The 21,358-nt window shown below is 37.2% G+C and overlaps 1 protein-coding gene across 1 annotated transcript in view; it reads left to right on the forward strand.

Annotated features, from left to right (window-relative positions):
• Window positions 1-21,358, forward strand: part of SLC9A4 (solute carrier family 9 member A4) — a 94,279-nt gene that overhangs the window by 46,496 nt on the left and 26,425 nt on the right. Inside the window, exon 5 of the mRNA XM_069094916.1 lies at window positions 19,990-20,192. Within this exon, the coding sequence (XP_068951017.1) occupies window positions 19,990-20,192 (203 nt within the window). The remainder of the gene's footprint in view (window positions 1-19,989; window positions 20,193-21,358) is intronic.

Raw genomic sequence — 21,358 nt, forward strand, 5'->3', positions numbered from 1 at the left:
TCATCATTACTTTCCTGAAGCACAGAGATTTTCTGAAGTGGTGCTTTCCAAAACCAACAGATAGTCTGGGAAGATGAGGGGGAATAAAGTAGAAGGAGGTGGGGAATAAAGTGGAGGGAGGTGGGAAATAAAGTGGAGGGAGGTGGAGAATAAAGTGGAGGCAGGTGGAGAATAAGGTGGGGGGAAGTGGATTTTCCCAGGGGCATCCATGCCCTAGTAGCAGTTGTTACGGTCTGGGGGAAGGAGAGGAAAGGCAAGGCCAGTTCTGAAGGAGGGAGGCTGGGAATTTGCAGACAGAGAAAGATGGGTAGGAGTAAGGGAATGAATGTTAAGAGATAAGGATCACTACAATGATATTGGAAATGAACCCATTAAGGGTGAGATTCTCCCTCTGATATAATCCTTGTGGTCAGGCTATGGTTTCCGTGCAGTCAGATCAGAGTGTGACCTGAGGGGAAAAGAACCCACCTGGCAGATCACTTGTCGTCATAGCTGTTGTCACTGGTGAGTCACTGAGCGCTCAACTCTTCATGACCCCATCGACCACAGCATGCTACACACGTTCTCACCAAGTCTTTCCAAGTTCACCTTCATTGTTTCCACCACACGATCTATCCATCTATCTCCTCCTTGGCCATCCCCTGTCCTTTTGCTTTCAATATTCCCCAAGATCAGGGTCTTTTCAAAGGGTCCTATCTTCTCATTACATGGCAAATTATGTGCAGATCACTGGTCTAGAGTGAATGGGCTTTAAAAAAAAAGTATTAAGAGAAATTTTATATCAACACGTTTATATTTAGCCTGATAAATCTGTCCCCTTCCTCTCACCTATCTGCCAATTTCTACATTCTAGCATTTTAAATCAGCTTTAGATTATGAACAGCTATAATTTGCACTTTTTTTGAGTGGTGAGGATGAGATCTCACAAATTATTTCCTGGGTCAAACACATCTTAACACTGTGAGAAGACTTTTCCCTAAAATAGGACGGGAGCTCCTGATTTGGAATGAGTGTTAAGTATCTTGAGAAAATTCACCTGGCACAGAGGGAGAACAGCTTATCAGGCTTCATTTTTTTCAAAATAATTTTTTTCATCTTAAAATTAAATGCTAAAACTTAAATTACTATAAGAAAAGAAAAAGAAACATTATAAACGTAAATTTAAAAAAAATATTGCCATGTGTACAGCAGAACATAACAAAGGATTCAAAATATACAATAAATTTCCATTTCAAGAAAGCCTATATAATAACTACTACACATTGTGTTCAAAGCTGTCCATCTTTTCTTCTCTGTTTTGTAAGTTTTCTTTTATTCTCTGCTATGCACTTTTTATGTTGTTCTTTTCCCCCCCTTGCTCTCCCACCCCAAGAAGGCTACAATTAAGTGTAAATACACACACATACACATATACATATTTAAACATACATATATACATACACATCCACATAAATATATTTCTAAGTGTACTTAGATATCTATAATCATATTCATATGTAGACATATACATCCATATGCATCTATGTAAGACCATACTATACTTATTTGTTCTGTTTCTCGGAGGGTGGATAACCTCTTCCTTCATAAGTCTGAGTCTTTCCATCTTTTTTTTTAAGTCTACCAACTCATCATTTCCTACCCCATAGCAACCTTAACCTGTCTAGTTATTTTAAATAGTCTAAAACAATATTGACTAACATGGCTGGCATATAGTGTACTTTCCCTATTTTTCTCTTTTGAATAAATCTATTTTAGCTTTAACTTTGTCTAAGATCATGATTACTATTCCTGCGTTTTTTCCTAGTAAATTCTACTCCTGATCTTTATTGTGTTTGTATTTCTTATTTCCTATTCCTCTTGACTCTTCTACTTTATTTCTACCCACTACCTTGACCTCCTATTACTTAATCTACCCTCCTTCCAAGCATCTCTCTTATCCTCCCATTGCCATTAATCTAAACACTCTTCTATACCCCACTTTATCCTATTCCCTCATCCTTCTCTCTAAAAACCCCTTCTTTATCCTCTCCCCCTCCCTATCTCCTTAGCCTTTTATTTCTTTCTGTATTTAGAAGCCTTGTATACCCTTCTAAATATGTATGCACTGTTCCCTCTTAAACCCATTGCCCATGAAAGCAGGATTCCAGAACTACCAGCCCTCCTCTCCCATCTAATTGTTCTGTGTTGTTTCTTCCTCTTGAACCTCATTTGTATAAGATGCAAATACTAATACTTATACAAATACTATACAATATATAATATTATATAATATATTGAAATATATAGTGTTTGATATATAACATAATATATGATATTATATGAATACAAATACTTTTTATTATATGTACTTTTTACCTTTTCCTAAATGATTTTACTTTTTAGAATTCTCTCATACTAAGATCTACCCCAATCTTTCTTTTGAACTACCTGATTACTAATAATCTTAGACATACGTTTTAAATTTCCTCATATAAAAAGTAAAGTCTGTCCTTATTGAGTCCCTTGTAATTAGTCTTTGATATGTACCTTACATTTCTCTTGGATCTTATATATTTTGTTTTATTTCTTTCTCTCTTATAACTTCCCTGGCTTCCCCTTGCCCAATTCTAATTTTCAAGGAGTTGGTTTTTTCCTTAAGATTCTGAATCTCCTTTTCTAATAGGTTGACTTTCTTTTCATAATCTTGCTTTTGTGGATTGATCTTATTTTTTAAAAAATTTCCTCAGTCTCTCTCGTTTGATTTTTAAAGTCTTTTTAAAGTTTTTCTATGAATTCTTTTTGGTCAGGTTCAACATTTGACATTACTCTTTGGGGTAGGAGAGGTTTTTTCCTTCAGTATCCTCCTCTGATGATGAACCCTGGTCTTCTCTACAGACATAGAAACTTTCTATGTCTGTATTCTTTCTCCTTTGCCTGCTTTTTTTAAAGTTTGTAGCAGCTTATTTTTTGTAATCCCTCTAGTCCTGAGGTATGGGGGATGGTGCCTCTAGCCTCAGATCTTCCTTCTTTTTTCTCCTCTAGCCTAGAACCAAAACCAAGTACTCTGCCCTCCTGAAGTAGCCACAGCTCTCTCCACTGCTTCTGCATTCACCAGGTGTGAGCTGGTTCTTTCTCTCCCAGGGCTGTGCCTCTGCAGCACAGCTGGCTCTGACATTCCTTAGAAGCAAAGGTTCCCTTAATCTTCCTGGCTGAGACACAGACTCCCAGCACTGTCTGGGAAGTGAAAGTTCCTGTGACTGAGGCCAAAGCTATCTCCCAACCCAGTTAGAACCCAAGGCTCACAACTGCTTGCTATTTCAGCAGACCTAGCCTGGAGGTATTTACTCTTCACAGGTACCAAACCTGGGTCCTAGGATTTTAATTTGGATCTTCTCCTGGTTGTCCCAGGATGACCACTGTTCTGTCCCAACTCTTATTTATTTTGACTACTCTACCTTTACCCTGAGACACTATTTTGTCTTGTTTATGGGGGAAATCTGGAGAGCTTGGGATTTTCTGACTTACTCTGCCATCTTCCCAGAATCCTCTCCCCTTACCAGGCTTTATTGTGAAAAACTGCTGTATGATACTATATTAAATCATTCAAACAAATGAAATATGTTTGAGCAGTGGCTTTATCTGTCTTCTAAGTTAAGATTTTACTAACTAATGAGCTTCCATTATATTGTATTTGTAACACTTTTAAATTGAAATCAAAATAACTTAAAATGACTTGTTCCATAGTTTGAGGCTTTAACAGTGATGGGGAACCTGTGTCCTCTAGGCCACATGTCACCCTCTGGGGACCCTCTAGGTCCTCAAGTGAGACCTTTTGACTGAGTCCAAACTTCACAGTTTGTATAATAAGTTAATAAATATAACAATAAATATGTATATAATAAATTAGTAAAAAGATTTGTTCTGTAAAATTTAGTATATATGTATGTATAGTATATATGTATATATAGTATATACTATATATACTATATAGTACATACATAGCATATGTATGTACGTGTGTATATATATATACATATATATGTATAAAAATTTAATTAAAAAGATTTGCTCTGTAAAACTTGGACTCAGTCAAAAGGCCATGCCCAAGGACCTAGAAGACCACAGTTTCCCCACCCTTATGGTTAAACAGTGCTGTCAGTTCAATTGTTCAATTTGATTCAATTCAATTCAATGTGCATTTTGTAGCATCGAGTGGCACTCTGGTAGGCATTAGGTTATGAGTCCAAACAGAGTCCAAAAGAGAATCATCTCTTCCCTTAAGGAATTTTGATTCTACCGGGGGCTAGGGATGGAACACATATATGGATAAGCTTTTTAAAAATTGCAAAATCTATAAAATATGTGCAAAACAACTTCTAGGAGGAGGTCACAAAGTCAAATGTGAAGGGTGGTCTGTTAGCAATAGAACTGGGGCTCCGAAGGTCACAGTGAAAGAACAGAGAAGATTGGGATAGAGATGCCAAAGGAATGGAACATGGACGGATTTGAGGGAGCAGATTGTCAGCGAAGGGAGATTCAGCCTTGCAAGAAAATAACTCAGAATCACAGAGGGGAGCTGCAGGGCAGGAGGCTGTCCTCCCCTTCACAGTGGCAAAGATAGTGTTCATTTGATTATCAGTCTTTCAGTAAAAGGGGCTGGATGGAGAAACAGAGTAGGTGTCTGATCTCTGGTTGTATTTGAGGGTCAAGGTAGGGCTCATGGAATCCAGGCTGCCAGGCTGATTTTACAGTATAAAATGATTTGAAGTACTTACCCTGTTAGGTCAGCTGAAATCTGCACCAAGATTCACTCTAATGTTAGATAGATCATCAGGGGTAGGGGACAGATGTTCCAGGGCTGATGATCAGTAAGGAGTAGAAGGAACATAAACCCATTACAGTTACAGGACTTAGTTAGAGGACCTCACTATAGAAAGAAAATGTAGTGGCAGCTGAAAAGGAAGAGGAAAGGAATAAGCGTCTATACAAGGCCTAGAAAGAGCTGAAATTCAAGTCTGGCCTCAGACAAACCACTGCAGTATCTTTGCCAAGAAAACTCCTTATGGGGTCACAAGGAGTCAGACACAACTGAACTACTGTACAATAACAACACGCCAACTAAGTGCTTTTTAAAAAACTTTTACTTTTTGGAGGGGGGAAGGCAGGGGAATTGGGGTCAGGTGATTTATCCAAGATCACACAGCTAGTAAGTGTTAAGTGTCTGAGCTCAGATTTGAGCTCAGGTCCTCCTGACTCCAGGGCCAATTCACTGCACCATCTAGCCACCCCAACTAAGTGCTTTTTTACAAATTTTTTCTCATTAGGTTCTCATAATAACCCTGAGGTTGAGTGCTATTATTATCCCCATTTAACAGCTGAGGGAAGTGAGGCAAACAGAGGTTTAGTAACTTTTCCAGGATCACAATCTTAGTAAGTGTCTGAGGCCAGATTTGAATTCACGTCTTCCTGACTCCAGGATCAGTACTCTACCCACTGTGCCACCAGCATTCCAAAATTGAAAAAAATATATATCTCTAGGAAGTAGAACCCCATTAGAGACAAGGGAGCATGAGAAATAGGCCCATCCCTGAAGCTCAGGCACCAGGCCTAGAAAGAGTTTTCATGGTAGAGAGATTCTACTGGTTCTGCTTGACAATGAAGGGTAAGTGGGTGAACACTGCAGAAGCAGTTTTTGGCCTAACATAAGGAACAATTTGTTAACTGAAATGGGAAAAATTACATGGAGCTATCTCAGGGGAGATTCACCTTCAGTAGACATTTTTTCTTCTTTTTCTTTTTTTTTCACTTAACAGTATTTTATTTTTTTTCAATTGCATGTGATGATAGTTTTCAACATTCATTTTTGTAAGATTTTGAGTTCCAAATTTTTCTCCCCCCACCCCATTCCTTCTCTCTTCCAAAATAACAAGCACTCTGATATAGGTTACACATATACAATCATGTTAAAAAAAGTTCCACATTAGTCATTGTAGCAGCAAGCGCCCCAAGCTTCCCCAGGGTGGCCGCCAACACAGGTTCTTAGATCTGCTTTTCTGAAGGAAAGCAACTCAAAATGGGTTAACAAGCTTACTTAATCAATCAAACATATCATTTACCTTGTTCAGGGGAAAGTCAGTACCCCGAACTTCAGAGTATACAGAGGTTACAAGCAGAAGTGACAAGACAACAGAAAAATATATAAAGCAGACAGACTTCCAAACTGTCTGACCATTACATAAATCCATACCTAACCACAGTTACCAGAGAGGAAAGCATCAACATCTGGGTTTTTCAAAGCTGGGGGGCTCTCAACGGTTATCTTATCTGGTCAAATCACACAACACTTCTCAAAGTGAGCCCCAAAGCAAAGTCTTATCTCAGGGATAATATAGCCTTCTCCTGGGTCGGAAAATGTAAAAACCCTCTTGACCTACTGCCCAATCACAAAGCACCAAGGTGTGGGTGTTCCTGAATAACAAGCCTCCCACCACAAGCTCCAGGTGCACTTAACCTAGGGGCAGGCAAGATCTTAAAAATTTACTTTCTTGTAACAGTCATATTGTGAAAGAATCAGAAAAGGGAAAAACCATGAGAAAAAAAAAAAGCAAAAATAATGAGCTTTGATCAGCATTTGAACTCCATAATTCTTTCTCTGTATGTGGGATAGCATTTTCTGTCATGAGTCTTTTGGAATTGTTTTGGATGATTATATTGCTAAGAAAAGCTAAGTATATCATGGTTAATCACTGCATAACAGTTCTGTTACTGTGTACAATGTTCTCCTGGTTCTGCTCACTTCACTCAGAATCAGTTCATATACATCTTTCCAGGTTTGTTTTTGTTTTTTCTAACATACATCTGCTCCTCATTTCTTATATCACAATAGTATTCCATTCCATTCATATACCACAACTTGTTCGGTCATTCCCCAATTGATGGGCACCCCCTCAATTTCCAATTCTTGGCCATCACAAAAAATTGCTACAAATACTTTTGTATATGTGAGTCCTTTTCTCTTTTTTATGATATCTTAGGGATACAGACTTAGTAGAAGTATTGTAAGATCAGTGGGTACACAGAATTTTATAGCCTTTTGGGAATAGTTCTAAATTGCTCTCCAGAATGGTTGAATCAGTTCACAACTCCACCAATAATGCATTAGTGTTCCTATTTTCAAACGTCTCTAACATTTATAATTTTCCTTTTCTGTTTTATTAGCCAATCTGATAGGTGTGAAGTGGTACATCAGAGTTTTAATTTGAATTTCTCTGATCAATAGTGATTTAGAGCATTTCTTTAATTTTCTCATCTGAAGACTTCTTCTTTCTATCTTTTAACCATCTATCAATTGGGGAATGATTTGTATTCTTATAAGTTTGACCCCATTCTCTATGTATTTGAGAAATGAGAATTTTATCAGAAATACTGACTGTAAAATTGTTTCCCAGCTTTCTGTTTTCTTTCTACTCTTAATTGTATGGGTTTTGTTTGTGCAAACACTTTTTAATTTAATGTAATCAAAATTATCCATTTTACATTTCATGATGTTCTCTATCTCTTGTTTGGGCATAAATTCTTCCTTTCTCCATAGATCTAACAGGTAAATGATTCCTTGCTCTCCTAATTTGCTTATAATATCACTCTTTATCTCTAAATAATTCACCCATTTTGACCTTTATATCTTTGCATAGGGTTTCTACAATACTATTTTCCAGTTTTCTCATCAGTTTTTGTCAAATAGTGAGTTCTTATCCCAAAAGCTGGAGTCTTTGGATCTATCAAATAATAGAATTCTGTAGTCATTTGCTACTACATCTTGTGTATCTAACCAAATCAACTGATCCACCACTGTATTTCTTACCTAGTACCAAATAATTTTGACGATTGCCACTTTATAATATAGTTGTAGATCTGGTTTTATGGCTAGGCCACCTCTTTTTTCATTTTTTCATTAATTCCCTTGATATTCTTGACCTTTTGTTCTTCCAGATGAATTTTGTTACTATTTTTTCTAGCATTATAAAATAATTTTTTGGTAGTTGGATTTGTATGGCACTGAATAAGTAAATCAATATAGGTAGAATTGTCATTTTTATTACATTAATTTGGCCTAACTATGAGCAACTGATGTTTTTCCAATTTTTTAGATCTGACTTTATTAGTGTGAAAAGTGTTTTGTAATTGTGTTCATTTTGTTTCTGGGTTTGTCTTGGTAAGTAGACAGCCAAATATTTCATGTTGTCTACAGTTATTTTAAATAGAATTTCTCTTTCTATCTCTTGCTGTTGGGATTTGTTAGTAATGTATAGAAATGGTAATGTTTTGTGTGGATTCATTTTACATCCTACAACTTTTCAAAAGTTGTTTATTGGGGTGGCTAAATGGTGCAGTGAGTAAAGCCCCGGCCCCAGAGTCAGGAGGCCCCTAGTTCGGTTCCAGCCTCAGACACTTAACACCCCCGCCCCCCCCCTTCCCCCCCCCCCCAAAACTAGCCATGTAACCCTGGGCAAGTTACTTAACCCCAATTGCCCTCCAAAAAAAAAGCAAAAAAAAGTTTATTATTATTATTATTATTATTATTATTATTATTATTTCAAGTAGTTTTTTTAGTTGATTTTCTAGGATTCTCCGGTATACCATCATATCATCTGCAAAGAATGATAGTTTTGTTTCCTTGTTATCTATTCTAATTCCTTCAATTTCTTTTTCTCCTCCTACTGGTAAAGCTTACATTTCTAGTACAATACTGAATAACCATGGTGATATTGGGCATCCTTGTTTCATCCATGATCTTACTGGAAATGCTTCTAGTTTATCCCCATTACATAGAATGCTTGCTGATAATTTTAGATACATATAGCTCATCATTTTAAGGAAAACTCCACTTATTCCTGTGCTCTCTTTTTTGTTTTGTTTTGTTTTTTAAATAGGAATGTGAGCTGTATTTTGCCAAAATCTTTCCCTATTATCTGTTGAGATGATCATATGATTTCTGTTAGTTTTGTTATTGTTGTGGTCAATTAGGGTGATAGTTTTCCTAATATTGAACCAGCCCTGCATTCCTGGAATAAATCCCACATGCTCATAGTGTATCATCCTGGTGATAAATTGCTATAATTTCCTTGCTAATATTTTATTTAAAATGTTGCATCAATATTCATTAGGGAAATTGGTCTGTTTTGGTTCTTCCTGGTTTAGGTATAAGCACTATATTTGTATCATAAAAGGAATTTGGTAGGATTCCTTCTTTGCCTATTTTTTCCAAATAGTTTATATAGTATTGGAATTAGGTGTTCTTTAAGTGTCTGGTAGAATTCACTTGTAAATCCATCTGGCCCTGAAGTGTTGTGTGGTTTTTTTTTTTGTTTGTATTTTTAGGGAATTCATTGATAGTTTGTGCAATTAATTTTTTCTAAATACAGTGATTTAAGTATTTTATTTCCTCTTCTGTTCATCTGAGCAATTTATATTTTTGTAATTATTCATCCATTTAAATTAGATTATTAGGTTTATTAGAGTATAGTTCAGCAAAACAACTCCTAATTATTGCTTTAATTTCCACTTTGTTGGTGGCAAATTCACCCTTTTCATTTTTGATACTGGTAATTTGATTTTCTTTTTCTTTTTTTTTCTTTTTGAAAATCACATTAACCAAAGGTTTATCTTTTTTTCATAAAACTAGCTTTTAGCTTCATTTATTAGTTCAATAGTTTTCATAACTTCAATTTTATTGATCTCTCCTTTAACTTTCAAGATTTCTAATTTTGTATTTAATTGGGAATTTTAATTTTTTTTCTTTTTCTAGCTTTTTTAGTTATATGTCTAATTCATCAATCTCCTCTTTCTCCATTTTATTCATGTAAGAATTGGGAAATATAAAATTTCCCCTAAGAACTGCTTTGACTGTATCCTATAAGGTTTGGTATATTGTCTCATAATTGCTATTCTCTTTAATGAAGTTATTGATTGTTTCTATGATTTGTTGTTTGAGCCACTCATTCCTTAGCATTAGATTAGTTTCCAATTTTTTTTTTGCTTTTTGGAGGGCAATTGGGGTTAAGTAACATGCCCAAGGTCACATGGCTAGTTTTGTGTGTGTGTGTGTGTGTGTGTGTGTGTGTTAAGTGTCTGAGGCTGGATCCAAACTCAGGTCCTCCTGACTCTGGGGCTGGTGCTCTACTCACTGTGTCACCTAGCTGCTTCTTCCAATTAATTTTTAATCTATCTTTTCTATGTCCTTTTATTATATACAATTTTTATTACATCATGACCTGAAAGTTATGCATTTACTATTTCTGCCTTTCTGCATTTGATTGTGAGGTTTTTATGCCCTAATACAAAGCTAATTTTGTGTATATGCTGTATACCACTGAGAAAATGAATATTCCTTTCTATCCCCATTCAATTTTCTCCAGGGGTCTACCATATCTAATTTTTATATAATTCTCCTCACTTCCTTGACTTCTTTCTTGGTTATTTTGTGATTAGATTAATCTAGTTCTGAGAGGGGGATGTTGAAGTCCCCTACTAGTATAGTTTGTTCTCTCTTTCTTCTTCTAAATCTCTGACTTCTACTTTAAGAATTTGAATGGAGGGTGGATAAGTGTTGCAGTGAATAGAGCAGATCCAGGACTATTTTTGCTTTTGCTTTGTCTGAAATTAGGATTGCTATACTTGCTTTTTTACTTCAGTTGAAGCATAACATACTCTATTCCTGTTTTTTGCCACTACTCTTTTTGTATCTCTGTGCTTCAAATGTTTTTTCTTGTGAAGAACATATTGTAGGATTCTGTTTTTTAATCCACTCTGCTATCTGCTTCCATTTTATGGGAGAGTTCATTCCATTCACATTCACAGTTGGGATCACTAACTGTGTATGTCCTTCCATTCTATTTTTCCCCCTGTTTATATTTTTTTCTTTCAGTCTTTCCTTCCTCATCATTTTTGCTTATGATCACCACCTCCCTCAATCTGCCTTCCCTTCTATCAGCCCCCACCATTCCCTTTTCTCTCCCCCTTCCCCTTCTACTTCCCTAGAGGAGAACTCACACCAACAGAATGTGTATGTTATTCCCTCTTTGAGCCAACTACAATAAGAGTAAGGTTCAAACAATAGGAGAATTATTAAAAAGAGCCAACAACTTGGAAAAAGAAGCATAAAAATTGACTGAAGAAAACAACTCCTTAAAAAATAAAATTGGCCAAATTGGAAAAAAAACCCACTGGAGAAAACAACTCCTTTAAAACTAGAATTGATCACCCACTCCCTTCTTTCCCTCTACTGTAATAGGTCTTTTGCTCCTCCTCATGTGATGTGATTTACCCTATTCTGCCTTCCTCTTTCCTCTTCTCCCAGTATAATCTTTTTGATCACCCCTTATTTTTTATATCATCTTATCAAAGTCATCTTATGCCCACACCCTCTGTCTATGTATACCCCTTTTAATAGAGATAGAGTTCTCAGGATTTGTAAGTATTATCTTCCCATGTAGGGATATAAACAGTTTAACCTTATTGCATTATGTTTTTTTTTCCTTTCTTGTTTGCCTTTTTATGCTTTTCTTGAATCTTGTATTTGATGATCAAATTTTCTGTTCAGGTCTGGTCTTTTCATTGGGAAAGTTTGAAAGTCCCCTATTCCATTGAATATCTATCTTTTCCCCTGAAAGATTATGCTCAATTTTACTGGGTAGTTGATTCTTGGTTGTAATCCAAGTTCCTTAACCTTCCAGAATATCATGTTCCAAGCCCTCCTATTCTTTAATGTTGATGCTGCTAAATCCTGTGTAATCCTGACCATGACTTCTTGATATTTGAATTGGTTCTTTCTGGTTTCTTGAAACATTTCCTCCTTGTACTGTTAATTCTGGAATTTGGCTATAATATCCCTGGGAGTTTTTGTTTTCAAATCTCTTTCAAGAGGTGATTGATGGATTCTTCAATAACTATTTAATCCTCTGGTTCTATAATCTTGGGATTTTCCTTGGTAATTTCTTGAAAGATGCTGTCCATGCTCTTTTTTTCTTTTTTTTCTTATGATGGCTTTCAGACAGTGCAATAATTCATACATTATTTCTCCTGTATCTATTTTCCAGGTCAATTGTTTTTTTCCAATGAGGTATTTTACATTTTCTTCTATTTTTTTCATTCTTATGAATTTGTCTTACTGATTCCTGATGTCTCCTAGAGTTATTAACTTTTACTTACCCAATTCTAATTTTTAAGGAATTACTTTCTTCTGTTAGCTTTTTTGCCTCCTTTTTTATTTGATCAATTCTAGTTTTAAAGGAGTTGTTTTCTCCAGTGGACTTTTTTTCCAATTTGGCCAATTTTATTTTTTATGGAGTTGTTTTCTTCGGTCAATTTTTATGCTTCTTTTTCCAAGTTGTTGGCTCTTTTTTAATAATTCTCCTACATAACTCCCATTTCTTTTCCCAGTTTCCCTTCTACCTCTCTTAGTTGGTTTTTTAAATTATTTTTGAGCTCTTCCAAGAGGATTTTTGGGCCTGAGACTAATTCACATTCCTCTTTGAGGGTTCACGTGTAGGGCATTTTGATATTGCTGTACTCTCCTAATTTGTGTTTTGATCTTCTCTTTCTTCAAAATAACTTTCTGTGGTCAGGGATCTTTTTGTTTTTGCTCATTTTTAAAAGTTGAACTCTGCTCCTGCGGTGCAGGGAGCAAGGTCCTGAGGTTATTCTGATAGGGGTCAGGGGCCTGGTTCCTGGTTTTCTGCCCCAGGGCCTTAGGTACTGCCAGCTGGCCCTCAGTGCTAGGGCAACACAACTCAGGTGTGCCTGATCTGGGGCTGGCAATTTGCCTTCTGCATTGGACCGGAGGCCTCACAGATGACTTGCTTTGCCACTAACCCGCTGAACCAAGACTGAGGGGCCAAGTTGCTCATCTGTGTTAAGGCGAAGAGCATCCTGCTAGTGTCCCCAGATTGTCTGTGATTGGTTTCACTCCCCTTTAACTCAAGTGAGACAGTTCTTTCCTGACGTCTTTCTAAGTTATCTTAAGATGGAAAATTGTTTCTCTTGGTTTTTTTTGTGGGTTCTGTTGCTCTGGAATATGTTTGGAGGCTTGGTTTAATGTTGTATTTAAGGGAAACTGGGGAGAACTCAGGGAACTTCCTGACTTCTCTCTGCCATCTTGGCTTCTAGAGATCTTTAAGCAGTGGTTGGATGATCCCCTAGTGAGGTTGTTTTTAGAGAGGCTTCCTTTTCTGATATGGACTGGACTAGATAGGCTGTCAAGGCTCCTTCTAACTGTGAAATACTATGGGATTAAAGAAGAAAATCTGTAGTAGTTGAGAAGACTGCCTTAGAATGTTCAGCCATGAAGTCCTCTTTAGTACACATCATGCTTTCACCACTTGGGAAACAGAATGAAGAATTCAGGATTGTACTGCTGAATGTAATACTCAATATGACTACCTATCAGAGATGATCAGGGAAGAAAACAAACTTTATAGGAAATGTGGTATAATGGAAAGAACATTGAACTAAGAGTCAGAAGACCACCCTTGGCATGTTTCCCTAACTGTAGGAGATGTGGGTTCAATAAGATGACCTGGTAGGCATCTTCCAGTTCTAAAACAATAGTGATGATGATAGTACTGCTATCTAACATTTATTTAGCACTTACTATGCCAGGCATTGTACTAAACACGTTACAATTATTATCTCATTTGATCTTCACAAAAACCCTGAAATGTGAGTGCTGTCATTGTTATCTCTGTTTCACAGAGGAGAAAACTAAGGCAGACCAAGCTTAAGGAACTTGTCTAGGGTCATGTAGCTAGGAAGTGGTTGAGGGTAGATTTGAACTTAGGTCTTCTTGTCACCAAGTCCCATGCTCTATTCAGTTTGCCACCTAGCTGAACACAATTCTAAGTAATTTCAGCAAGGGTGGAAAACCGATATTAAATAATAGTATGGATGATGGATGCATAACCTAAACTAAGGTAGCTAACTAGACATATGACTTAGGGCAGGTCAGCACACTTTCTTCAACTATAAATGTAATAAGAGTAGAACCATAGCACCCATTTCCGTAACTGCACAAATTCTACCAGGGACATGAAAGGAAGAGGGGAGGGGCTATGTGTGTATGTTAAGGCCTCAACCAAAACTGTAAATAAGGCTGCTCCCCAAATTCTCCAGAACCAGAACTGTGAATCTAGAGATATTTTGATAATGCTGCAAATTCTGCCCAATAAATGAATATCCTTTCTTGAAAACAGGGACGTAGCTTTATCAGACCCAGAGCACTAAAACACAAATTGCTATCTCTGATGAAATTTTAGCTCAAATACAACTATGTCCACTTTCCACATATATTTTTGTTGTTGTTTGTTTTTTTGTTTTGTTTTGCTTTTTGGAGGGGGGAAGGCAGGGCAATTGGGGTTAAGTGACTTGCCAAAAGTCACACAGCTAGTAAATGCATCAAGTGTCTGAGGCTGAATTTGAACTCAGGTCCTCCTGACTCTAGGGCCAGTGCTCTATTCACTGCACCACCTAGCTACCCCCACATATATTCTTTTTGTAACATATTGTGCCCTTCCAATAGAATGTAAGTGTTTGAAGCCAGGGACTGTCTCATTTTTAAATTTGTATCTCTAGCTATAATACAGGGTTAACAAATACTTGTTGATTGAATGGGTAATTTTAGATTTGCAAGAATAGCTTACATACATATATAGTCTTTGAGGTTTAGCAAAACCTTTGCAAACATAATTCACGTAATTCTCAACAGCAACCTTGTGAAGTAAGTGCTATTATTATCCCTATTTTACAGATGAGGAAACAAACTGAGAGAAGTGAAATGTCTTGCCCACTGTCATCCATGTAACAAGTATCTGATCCAGGAATTGGATTTGTTTTTTCCTGATGTCAATTCCTGATACTTCATCCACTAACTCATTATCTCCATAATATAAAATGTGATGAATATTCATACATTTTTTTCTTTGTTGTTGTTGGGTTATTTCAGTTGTGTCCAACTGTTTGTGACCCCATTTGGGATTTTCTTGGCAAAGATACTGGAGTGGTTTGCCATTTCATTCTCAAGATCATTTTACAGATGAGGAAACTGAAGCAAACAGGGTTAAGTAACTTGCTCAGGGTCACATAACTAGTAAGTGTCTGAGGCTGGATTTGAACTTATGAAGATGAATTTTCCAGTGTTCCATCACTTTCCCACCTAGTTTCTCATACTCATGCATATGGAAAGGAAAAGGAAGGGAGTTATATTTTTCCAAGTAGGATATACATGGAATTTCAGAGCAAGAAGGAATCTTAGAAATCATGCAGTATAATGTGTCATCCTCCCTATTTTTACAGCTGTAGAAATCAGGCTCAGAGAACAAGCGCCTTGGCCAAGGTTACAGAGCTAGTTAGTGGCAAACTGAGACCTAGAATCCATGACTTAGAGATCAGTGTTCTTTTGTACATCCTAATGCATTTTTATTTCCTCTTAGAGTGGGAGATGGAGTTTGAAATGCTTTACCCTCAAAGCTCACGAAGGCCTTTCAGCTCTGAAAAGACAGAATCTTTGCAGGTCATCGAAATACACTCTTTAAGAATATCATTAGGAAAAAGAGTCCCATCAGGAATCGGAGACTATTTAAAGCAGTCTTATCGCAAAGCCCCACAAAAGAAAGAGAAGAAAATGAAAAGAACCCCCCCCCTGCAGAATTTGAAAGCCCCCAGACCCAAAGACTGTAGCTGCAGAAAATGTATAAACAGCTCCCTCAGATCCCTGGGAGTACTCCAGCTCCAGAGAGCTGCCTTCAGGAGTCAGAAAGACACCTCGCTCCCACTCCACCCCTCTGTATCTTTACACTCCTTTCGTTGCCTTCACTGATTTTTATCAAAGTAAAGATTACAATCCTATGGGGTAACAAATATCACATTCCCATCACTGATTTCTAAACCATCTCTTCTGGTTTAGAGACACTAATTTCCAGTGCTTAATAATATAAGAAGGAAGTTAACCTTGGGGTTCCAGTGCCCAGAGATACTAGAAATTAGTGGATACAAAGTTGTTAGTCTGGGTCACTTCCTTATGAATGTGTGTGTGTCATTTATTGCATACATATACATGCAGAGAGAGAGGAGTGAGAAAAAGAGAGAGAGGAGGAGGAAGAGGAGAGAGAGAAAGAGAGAGAGACAGAAAGAGAGGAAGAGAGAGACATTGAGAGAGAGAGAGAGAGAGATTGTGAGAGAGAGAGAGAGAGAGAGAGAGAGAGAGAGAGAGAGAGAGAGAGAGAGAGAGATATCTTTGCCAGATTGGTATTATTTGTCAGAGTTTATGCTCCTCTAGAATAGACTTTGAGAACCGATATGCATTCATGACATGGTTAAGCATAGGAGTAGGAATTTTCCACCATATGTTACTGAAAACAGGTTTCTACTGGCTTATTTTGAGGATTTTGATGATCTATTCCAGGCTAAAACTGTGAACTAGCAAAACAGGAGATTTTCAATAGAACCAGAAATTTATCATCTATTGAAGCTGTTGTGTAGTTTGTCTTTTGTTCTCAAGAGAACCATGCCATCAGAAAGAAGAGGCCATGACTTACAACTGAATTGGATTTAAGTGAGGGAGGGCTGTGCAAAGTCCCCAGCCTCACTCTCTCCTCCAGAGCCATCTGGGTTCTGTGACCAGATAAAGATCAGGGCAATTGGAGATGGCCCAGGATGGCCTTGGCCTTTTTAAGCTAAAGTCTTTCTGAGTTCTCACTTTGAATGAGGTGACACCCATTCTGTGATTTTAGGCCTCTTTAAGAAGTGAGTTAAGGGAGGGCCCCTTAACTAAGAAGAAAATCAAACTGGGAGGGAAAGACCCTCAGGGTTGCTAGCCAAAAGAGAAATAATTACTATTTACATCTTCTGTTTGTCCATCCAAGGCCTTGGAGTGGAAGTAAGGTCTAATTGATAGGGCATTGGACTAGTGTCAAGGAGACCTGGGTTCAAATCCTGTCTTAGATACCTACCAGCTGTGGGATGCTGATCTAGTAACATCTTCTCTGAGCATCAGTTTCCATATCTGTAAAGTTAAGTGATTAGACTTAATGGTACTCTAAGGTCCCTTTCAGCTTTAAATTTATTATCCTATGATTTCCCAAGAATGAATCAGCAGTCATTGCCAACTTGTGGAGGGTTGTTTTATTTGTTCAAGGACAGAGTTGTTTGAATACAGCCAACCATCACTTTCCTTGCCTCCTTATAGCAAAAAGGATGTGTAGTCTAGACTGGGGACAAGCTACTATTCTACTTAGACTACAAGGAGCAGTTCTGACTATCAAGGAATCCATAAAGAAAGGGATGGGGGCAGCCACAACTGTCTCTTAACAGATTGTTCCTGATTTTTTTTTTACTGATAACCTTGTCTATATTGTGGCCAGCCACAGAATTTGATTGCAGCTTGCAGAGCCAATAGTTGCTAAGATGCAAGAAAGTTGTAAAAGGATTCCCACAGTAGGGAGGCTACTTCATCCATCAATGAAGAGCTTCACATCTCTGGACTCCACTTGGAGGGGCATGGGTGGCCATTTGCCTCCTTGCCTCTGTTCCTAGAAAACACAAATAATTGAATCTTCTGGGGTTGGGCCCTTGTGCATCCTGAGGCTGGTAGCAGCTTTATGGACTGTAATTTAATTACTTGGGGGGAAAAAAGTCTTCTTATACAGCCCCATGCTTTTATAGGCATAGGCCATTGTTATTATTCATTCATTTCCAACTCCATTTGGGGTTTTCTTGGCAAAGACAATAGAGTCATTTGCCATTTCCTTCTCCAGCTTATTTTACAGATGAGAATCTGAGGCAAACAAGGTTAAGTGACTTGCCCAGGGTCACACAGCTAGTAAGTGTCTGACACCTGATTTGAACTCAGAAAGATGAGTCTTCCTGATTTTAGGCCCAGTACCATCTAGCTGTACCACAGGCTATTGTCACACTGGTAAAATCAAAGAGAAGCTGACATCTTCAATGAGACCACTTTTCCACCAGTCACCTGGAAAAACAATGCCTAACATTCCCTTCTGAAATTATCAGCTTAACCTTTGTTTCTGGTGATTCTTAGGATCTATTGATTGCATGATGCCCCCATTTCTTGGAGGTCTTGATTGATCTTCATAAGCATCATCTCCATACAGAATTAGAATAGTGGCAATTGAATGAAAGATATCAAATTTTTCAGGCACTGAAAATACCAGCCAAGTAGTAAGGATGGATTGCCATAAAGTGAGCTCATTGCTACCATAGAAGATGAAGCCATTTTTGACATTGAATTTCCAGGTCCTCACAAAGGAACGGGGCTGATTGAACATTAAACACATCATCAGTCAAGCAGCTCCACTCGTCTGCTTCAGATTCACAAGCATTCTGCTCCTGTCTGGGCTGTTTAACTTTGACTGTTTCATGCTTCTTCCATTCTCCAACAGTTGGATGTCCCTGGTACTTTGGCATGCCTCACCATAACATCCCTATCCAGGATGCTTTTTTTTGTCCTGTCATAAACAGGAAATATGTTGCCCTTGTCTGCTCTGCTAAAACATACCCCCATTTCTGGAATATATCTCCCTGAATTTTTTTTTTTGATAAATACTTCTAGTGGGCTTCTATCTTCCGCTGATTTGGGCTCTCTCTTCCAGTCACCTCTGCAAAGAAGACTTCCATATGGCCTATCATCTTGATTGCTTGGTGAAATTATGGCTCATAGTCATCCATTCTGGCGGGTGACATTTTTATCTTGGTGGTCAGAACAGACAATTTTTAAAAAGCAATATTCATGAATTCATGGTTTTAAAAGTATGTGCAGATTTTTCTGCAATAACAAAGTTTTGGTATTATACTGTGTTTAAAAATAAAACAAACTTGAAACTAAAAATCTTGACTGGCTGGGTATTAAAGGGAAAGGAGCTTTGGCTTTTCAATCAGAAAGTCTACCTTCAAATACTGTCTCTGATGTAGACTTTATGACTTTGGACAATCACTTGATTTCACTGACCTAGTTTTCCTCATCCATAAAATGAAAGCTTTGAACTAGTTGGTTTATGAAGTCCCTTCCAATTGTAAATCAATGATCATAAGATCCTCTTCTAAAATACCCATAAATATATTAAAAGACTATTATTACATTAACTATTATATATTGTTATATAGAAGTAGTACATATTAATTATGTATTATACATTATATAACATCAAAGACCTTTTAAAAAAATTTCCCCCATCTTGCTGCCAATTTGGAAACTTACATTTTTAGTATACTTTTATTTTTGGGGGTAGGAGGAAGGAAAATGAAGAAAGGTGCAACCTATGATTTCATTTCTATAGAAAATTTAACTGAATCCCATAGTTTTAAGCAGGTGTCTGGGGCCCAGAGAGGTTAAATGATGTGGTTACCCAGTTAGTATGTGTCAGACAAGACTTCATTGAGGCCTGACTCCAATGGCTATCCTCTCCCTACCAGAGCACATTGCTTCTTGGAGGTCTGTATGCTCTGCCTATCACAATGTCTCGCTTCTAGAAGATGCTTAAAAAGTTTCAGCAAGGAGCAGTCGCTGGTATAGAATGTTTTGGCTCTTCCAAAAAGGCAAGATTCATACTGGTTCATAGTGTTCAGCTGTAAATATGAGGCCAGAGCAGCTGAATGCAAAATGAATTTCTTTGTTTGTTATAGACCAAAGCCAGCCCTGAACTTATCTGTTTGACTAAATAGAACCCACTCCCTTATTTAGATATTGGATTTGATTAGTCTGTGTAGAAAAGTCCCAGTGTTTGAGCGACATTCATTGGACCTCGATTCTGATGTTGCTATGAATTTTTCTTGGCCTCCTTGTGTGTACTCTCCCCTTTTAGATTATAAGCTCCTTGAAGGCAAAGATTGTCTTTCTTCTTACTAATTGTATCCTCAGCACTTAGCACAGATTCTTACATATTGTAGGTGATTAATAAACGTTTATTAGATTGGATTCTCTAACATTTCCTTTTCCCTTGGTAGGTGTATTTGCTCTCTTCTACGTCAGTAACCAGTTTCGGACTTTTCCCTTCACCATCAAGGACCAGTGTATTATCTTCTACAGTGGGCTCAGAGGAGCTGGGAGTTTTTCACTTGCATTTTTGCTGCCCTTGTCTCTGTTTCCTAGGAAGAAAATGTTTGTGACAGCCACTCTTGTTATTATATATTTTACTGTATTCATTCAGGTTGGTGAGTTTCTTTTGAATAAAGAAAATAATTTTTATCATATTTTCAACATTTCTCCTCTCCTCCCTTCGATGTGTAGAGTATAAGTTTTAAAAATCACTACTTAATTTTCAGCATTTGGTTTTAATAACTCAAGGGAAAGCTAGATGAGAATAGATGCTTCAAATTCTCCTGAAAAGTCTTGGTTTAAGTGAACTTTTAACTGTGTTGCAGCTTTAATTTATATTAAGCAAGCCCCACTGTATACAAATTCAAATTCAACAAATTTATCAAGTTTGTACTGTATCTAAGGCATTGTGACTACAAAGAGAACTTTCCCATAAGGAGCTTATACTCTAATGAGAAGGGACATACAACATGGACACAACCATGGATAGGGATAGGAACTAGGACTGTGATTTCCCTGGTAGCGGAATTCCCAGGTGAGGAAGCTCCCTCCACCAATCCAGGTCAGCATCTTCTGTGCAACCGTAGGGAGTTGTGTAGAGTATATAAATCTAAGATAAGCTGAGAAGAGAGCAAGTACTAAGATCTAGGGGATCACAGTGGCTTCCACTTGACCCCTCTAATATTAAGATCCCAGTTAATACTAGAGAGTTGCCAATACTTTGCTAGTTCATGTTTCACTCAGAATTATTCCTTATAGAATTAATTCAAAATTAATTTGAAAATTTTATACCTTCTTTATAAAATAAAATAGATAAAAATATTAGTTACTTTGCTCAGATTGTATATTATTATTAAAAGTAGTTAATGATAGAATCAAGACTAAAATTTTGGACTCTTGAATCCCCATTGAGTATATTAATTAATTATTTTGCTATTAATTCTAATAATGTGTAAAATAATATAAATGATGATAACAAAAGCATTACTAGTTGTGGTATTCAATAATAATGAAAGCATTATTGATTGTAGTGAAGTATTATAATTTATAATAATAACCAGATAATCAGCTCAGTAGGGACACTGGAGTTTCAAATTCTAGTTCTGGTTTTGCTACTAAATAGTTTTCAGACCCTGGGACTTTCCTTCTCCCAGATCTTAGTTTCCTTAGCTATAAAAGGAGGGATTGGACTCAAATGACCTCTTTAGTCCTTCTTGTATTTTATAATATACGAAGTTTTCCAGTTGAGAGTCTAGTCCCAGAATGCTAGGGGATTAA

The sequence above is a fragment of the Petaurus breviceps genome, unplaced genomic scaffold (genome assembly GCF_028583685.1).
Source record: "Petaurus breviceps papuanus isolate PSGF00001 unplaced genomic scaffold, PetGlider_PUasm1.0 223, whole genome shotgun sequence".
NCBI lineage: Eukaryota > Metazoa > Chordata > Mammalia > Diprotodontia > Petauridae > Petaurus > Petaurus breviceps.